This window comes from Rhinopithecus bieti, unplaced genomic scaffold, assembly GCF_001698545.2.
Source record: "Rhinopithecus bieti isolate Rb0 unplaced genomic scaffold, ASM169854v2 scaffold_618, whole genome shotgun sequence".
NCBI classification, from domain to species: Eukaryota; Metazoa; Chordata; class Mammalia; order Primates; family Cercopithecidae; genus Rhinopithecus; species Rhinopithecus bieti.
The window spans coordinates 1,106,412-1,113,032 of NW_016803195.1; the positions used below are offsets into that span (position 1 = coordinate 1,106,412).

Consider the following 6,621-nt stretch of genomic DNA (forward strand, 5'->3'; position numbering starts at 1 on the left):
TGGCAGTATGGTCTAGGTGCCAGAGGATGGGGGCTTGGACCAGGGAAGTTGCAGTGGGGAGGGAGTGGAGGAATCTGAGAGCTATTCTGGAGGAAGAATCTTTTCACTCAAGTGTGGAGGGCATGCTTCTCCTTAGCTGCAGGAAAACCTCAATGCATCTGCTGCTTCTAGTCTTTCATTCTCTCCCTTTATATATTTCCTTTGCATTTTTATTATCCATGTATTGAAACTCCTCTGACATTGATTCAAACTGCTACAACTGCCACAATACCGAGAGGAGCTATTTATAACACGCAGTCATCTTAGGTGGGAACACAGCTCTCTGCCAAGTGCTACTACAGAGATTGCTGGCTGTCTGCCAGCTCCCAAATGTTTCTAATTCAAAGCATTTTCCCATCACCCTCTACAGCTAGGATTTCTCAACAGGGGCACAACTGACATTTTGGGTGAGATAATTCTTTGTTGTAGGGGCCCATCTTGTGAATTGTAGAATGTTTAGCAGAATCCCTATCCTCTACTCACTAGATGCCAATAACAACCACTCCCCTACACCCGGTGTGACAAGAAAAACGTCACCAGACACTGTCTAATGTCAAAGCTGTCCCCAGTTGAAAATGATTGGTCTACAGAGATAATTCAGAGAAAGCCCTGCCCCTAGGGCTGAGCTAATAATTCAGCATTTAGCCAGGTGCAGTGGTTCATGCCTATAATCCTAGCACTTGGGGAGGCTGAGGTGGGTGGATTGCTTGAGCCCAGAGGTTCAAGACCAGCATGGGGCACACAGCAAGATCCCCTATCTCTGCAAAAGATCTTAAAAAATTAGGCTGAGCACGGTGGCTCATGGCTGTAATCCCAGCACTTTGGGAGGCCAAGGCGGGTGGATCACCTGAGGTCAGGAGTTCGAGACCCGCCCGGCTAACATTGTGAAACCCTGTCTTTACTAAAAATACAAAAATTAGCCGAGCATGGTGGTATGCACCTATAATCCCAGCTTCTCGGGAGGCTGAGGCAGGAGTAATACTTGAACCTGGGAGGTGGAGGCAGCAGTGAGCCAAGATCATACCACTGCACTCCAGCCTGGGTGACAGAGCAAGACTCTTCTCAACAAACAAGAAAAAAGAAAAGAAAGCCAGGCATAGTGGTCTTAGCTACTTGGGAGGCTATGGTGGGAGGACGGATTGAGCCTGGAAGGTTGAGATTGCAGTGAGCCATGATTGCACCACTGTACTCTAGCCTGGGTAATAGAGTAAGACCCTATCTCAAGGAAAAAAAAAAGAGAGAATTCAGCATCCTCTTTCTACATACTCCATGGGGGACACACACATCAAATCTAATGAAGGCTTAATTAGTTAAGGGTTTGTGGTTGGTTGTGTGTCCACTAGAGTGACTGGGGCATCGGCCCACTGCTTCTCATCAGCTCATCAATAGAATACGTTCTTGCCAGGCCTACCTGTCTTTAAAGCCCAGCCCACTTCTCACTTCTTCCATGAAACCTCCTTGTCCTACTCAACTTCCTGTGGCTGGTTAGGACAATTGAATAATTGATTGATTCATTCATTCAACAAATATTTACTGAGCACCTACTAAGTGCCAAGCACTATTCTAAGTGCTGGGAATGTAACACTAAACAAAGCAATGTCTGCTCTCATCAGCTTACATATGACGGGGGAAGGCAGGCAATGAATGAATGAACAAGTGAATGAATGTTACAGTGTCAGTGAGCAACTGCTGGCAATTCTTCCCTCTAACAGCCCCAAGCCTCAGGCTGCAGAGGTGCTTGGAGGTGACTCTTCACTATAAGGCCCTGTCTGACCCACCCTCTTTAATTTACAGAAGAGGAACCCAAGAGCAAGAGGGGAAGTGCCTTGCCCACAGTTCCATGGTTATCTTTCCCTACAGTGTAACCCAGTGCAGACACCTCTTCAAGCACAGGCTCACTGAAACTGTGTCTAGGGAAGGGCCACTCCACCTCCTCCATATTCCCTGTACTCACTTGTCCGGCCAGCTGTCCTGGGTCCTGCCTCCCTGTAGCTGCCTCCATAGTAGCAATGCACTGGGGCAGAGGCAGGAAGACCCCTCAGGAAGGTTGTGGGACAGGTGATCGGTCACCAGATACGGGAGGCCAGCCGGGTGACCTCTTGGGACCACCTGACCCTGTGATGCCATCAGCTTGGCATCGGACCTCAGGGGTGGGGCGGGCTTACAGGAAACCGGGCCTGTTCTATTCCTCGTGTTAGGTAGTTTCCAAAGATGGTCCTCAGCAATTCCTTCCTTTCTGCATGTGTATGCTTCTCTTTAAGAATCTGGGCTGGCCTTGTGACCTCATTGACTAATAGAATTCAGTGGAAGTGATGTTTCAGGACTTCCAAGATCAATGCTTAGGAAGATGAAAGCTTCTACTTCCTTTTTCTTGGAACACTTGGTGGTGAAATAGTCTTACTTGGAACCTGGCTACCATGCCAAGAGGAAGCCCAGTACCTTCATGTTTGAAAGAGGGGACTGAATGGAATTGCTGTGGTGTGGAAGATATTCTATATAAACATATATATATACACACACATATACACCTATATTCATTGCTTTTCCAAAACTCCCTGCATGCCTAATCCTGTACAAGGAACTAGGCTATGCACCAAACACTTAGAACAGTAGGTGTTCAGCAAATACTGATTGACTGATTCTACATGAATGATCTCATTTAGCCCCAACAAACAATTCTATGAAGTAGGCATTATGCCCGTTTTACAGATTAAGAAACTGAAGCTTAGAGAGATTAATTAACTTGACTGCAGTCCCCACCACTGGAAAGGGACTGAGCCAGGACTGTCACAGCAGGTGTGCAATATTGAAGACTTCCCTGCACAATTAGAGGGGCAGAGGCATGCTTTGGCTCCCCTTGAACTCTCCCACTCCCAAACTCATACCAGGCTAGTTTAGAGACTTGCCCAGGATCAATTATTGGGCCTTCTTGACTTAAAGAGCTCCAAGACAAGATGGCACAAATGGCCTTTCCGTATTACAGGATTGCGGGACACACACAGTGAGGAGGGTGCTCCTTCTACTTGACCATGGGCTCTTGGTTCTCTGAAATAATAGGAGAGACCATTTGCACACTTTGTTACAAAACTCTTGCATACCAGACTGGGCAACATAGCAAGGCCCTATCTCTGTAAATCATAAAATAACTACCTGGGCATGGTGGTGGGTGCCTGTAGTCCCAGCTACTTGGGAGGCTGAGGTGGGAGGATCACTTGAGCCCAGGATTTCGAGGCTGCAGTGAGCCATGATCAGGCCACTGCACTTCAGCTTGGGTGACAGAGCAAGACCCTGTCTTTAAAAAGAAAAAAAAGAAAAACAACTGCATGCACTGAAAGACACGATTGGCCAGGCAATTCCTCCCTCTAACAGCCCCAGGTCTCAGGCTGCAGAGGTGCTTGGAGATGACTCTTCACTATAAAGTCCTGTCTGACCCACTCTCTTTAATTTACAGAAGAGGAAACCAAGAGCAAGAGGGGAAGTGCCTTGCCCACAGTTCCATGGTTATCTTTCCCTACAGTGTAACCCAGTGCAGACACCTCTTCAAGCACAGGCTCACTGAAACTGTGTCTAGGGAAGGGCCACTCCACCTCCTCCATATTCCCTGTACTCACTTGTCCAGTCAGCTGTCCTGGGTCCTGCCTCCCTGTAGCTGCCTCCATAGCAGCAATGCACTGGGGCAGAGGCAGGAAGACCCCTCAGGAAGGTTGTGGGACAGGTGATCGGTCACCAGATACGGGAGGCCAGCCGGGTGACTTCTTGGGACCACCTGACCCTGTGATGCCATCAGCTTGGCATCGGACCTCAGGGGTGGGGTGGGCTTACAGGAAACCGGACCTCTACCCTTCCCCTCTAGCTTACCAGTCAAAAATAGCTCGCAGTTTCCGGAAGAATGTGCATCTTGCAAGAAGCCCTGGAATCCACTGCCAGGCACAGAATGTTGGTCAGGGTTCCCTTTGTTTGGCAGTGTGGTGCCAAACAAACTTGACCCCTCTCTCTTGGACTTTGCTTGGCTTTCCTTTCACCACCTGTTACCTCATTTCATTCCGAATTCCTGTTGGTTTCTGCGCTGGAATCCCTGGTTTTCAAGTGTGGAAAACACAGCACTGATGAGATACCAGTTGCTTTTCAGTGGTAAACTGCCAGACTGGTAAGAAATCGTGACGGTTGTGTATTTATTTTTATAGTTCTCTTCTGTTTTGGTGAGAAATACTGGGCTCCTAGTTAGTATAGGAATATACTGTTTCTCTTATATTTAGCTCTACTTATTTACGTATTTATTTATTTTTTAATACAGATAACTCTTCTTTGTTTATTTTAGAGACAGAGTCTTGCTCTGTCGCCCAGGCTGGAGTGCAGTGGTGTGATCTCGGCTCACTGCAACCTTCAACTAACTCCTGGGCTCAAGCGATTCTCCTACCTCAGCCTCCTGAGTAGCTGGGACTACAGGTGTGCACCACTACACCCGGCTAATTAAAAAAAATGTATGGGCCCTTGACGTCAGTGCCCTGCTTGGGTCTCTTCCAAGCGTATTTTCCTTTCTTTCCTGTTCTAAAACCTTTTAAATAAACTTCCACTCCTGCTTTGATTTTTTTTTTTTTTTTTTTTTAGAGATGAGGTCTTGCTATGTTTCCCAGGTTGCTCTCAAATTTCCGACCTCAAGAGATCCTCCAGCCTGGGCTTCCCAAAGTGTTGGGATTACAGGCATGAGCCACTGTACCTGGCCTACATTTAACTTTAAAAAGTGAGTTGAAGAAAAAAATAACTGAGTCATATTTCAGGTGACGTGTAGGTACGTCCAAAATACGTCGAATAAATGACTCAGCGTGGGAAATTCTCAGTTGGTGCCTCAGGACCCAGGACTCTGTCTCTGGGGCTGGGGTTGCTAGCAGCCGCAGGTCTTTGGGGAAGCCCGTGTAGGGTCTAAGACCACCCAGCTTGCGACCGAGTCCTGGCTCCTCCGCTCCTGGTGCTGCGCGGCCTTCACTGCTTCCGGGGCAGGCTTCCCCATTTCTGCAAGGCGGAGGGTCCGCCCGCCCTTCCTGCGGAAACCCTCGCTTTTTTTTTTTTTAATTTTTATATTAATTTTTAACTTTTAAGTTCTGGGATACACGTACAGAACGTGCAGGCTCGTTACATAGGTATACATGTGCCATAGTGGTTTGCTGCACCTATCAACCCGTCATCTAGGTTTTAAACTCCTCAGGCATTAAGTATTTGTCCTAATGCTCCCCCTCCCCTAGCCCCCTCCTACCGACAGGACCCGGTGTGTGATGTTCCCCTCCCTGTGTCCATGTGTTCCCATTGTTCAACTCCCACCTCTGGACACTCGCTTTTTCACCCTCCTGCCAGCTTTGCTGCTTAGACCTGGACACAGAGTGCAGCGGGAAACAGTTTCAGCTCTCACACATACCTATCAAGCATTTATTGAGCTCCTGCGAACACAGACACTCTTGCTCTCTCTAGGAACTGCTCCCGGTTCAGGGCGCCTTGAGTCCGTGGCGCCACCTGCTGTTCCCGCGGCGCCAGCGCAGCCTGCGAGGCCGTCCCAGCTCTTTCCACTCGAGCGCGAGGGAGACTCCGGGGCCACCCGCGGCACGCAGAGCTTCTGGGAGCTGGTGGCAAGGCTGAATTGGGATGCAAACCGAATGCACGTGGGTAACTGGTAGAAAAAGGCTCCCACAGATGGGAGGGATTTCGGAGGGAACCGAAAGAAAGTTGGTAAGCACCCACAGCCCCGAGCTTGGCTTTTTTTTTTCTCTCTGACAAAAAAGCTTGGAAGGACACTTCCAGGCAACCAGGGGCGACTGGGTCTGCTGCTACCCGCGCTGCTTCCTCGAATGTGGAAAGAGCAGCTGGGGAGGTGGGGGAGTGCATCAGAAGCTCAGTAAAACGCAACGGGGACTTTGCACCTTCTTTTTGCTGCTTCAAGTGGAAGGAAGGTGATAAGATGTCAGAGTGGGGAGGGCGACTTCCTCCATCCCTACCCCAGCCCTCAGGTCACATGAGGGAAATTGCTCCCCAAAGCTCTCTTTCTTAACACTGGTGATGACTTCAGAACTTCTCAGCATCTAGAACGACAACCTTAGCATGTCAGTCGGCCTGGGCCTGCCACCTCCGGAGGCCCAGAAGTGACACCCAAGGGCACAGAGCATCTCCACTTAGCTGTTCTCAGCTTTGATGTGCCCGAATTAAAGGGTCAGGGTGGGCCGGGCGCGGTGTCTCACGCCTGTAATCCCAGCACTTTGGGAGATCGGGGGGCGGGGGGGTGGGCGCGGATCACGAGGTCAGGAGTTAGAGACCAGCCTGGCCAACACAGTGAAACCCCGTCTCTACTAAAAATACAAAAATTAGTCAGACATGGTGGCGCGCGCCTGTAGTCCCAGCTACCCAGGACGCTGAGGAAAGAGAATCACTTGAACCGGGGAGGCGGAGGTTGTGGGTGAGCGGAGATCCCACACTGTACTCTAGCCTGGGCGATAGAAGGAGACTCGACCTCAAAAAAAAGAAAAAAAAAAGGGGGGGGGGAGAGCTTAAAAAAACAGGGGCCCGGGTTCCACCCCCCCATTTGGTTTGGGTCTCGGG

At 49.5% G+C, this 6,621-nt stretch overlaps 1 protein-coding gene across 1 annotated transcript in view; it reads right to left on the reverse strand.

The window, feature by feature from the left end:
* Positions 1-2,263, reverse strand: part of N4BP1 (NEDD4 binding protein 1) — a 79,980-nt gene extending 77,717 nt beyond the window's left edge. Inside the window, exon 1 of the mRNA XM_017868728.1 lies at positions 1,994-2,263. Coding sequence (XP_017724217.1) covers positions 1,994-2,041 — 48 coding nt within the window. The 5' untranslated portion in view covers positions 2,042-2,263. The remainder of the gene's footprint in view (positions 1-1,993) is intronic.
* Between the last annotated feature and the right edge of the window lie 4,358 nt (positions 2,264-6,621).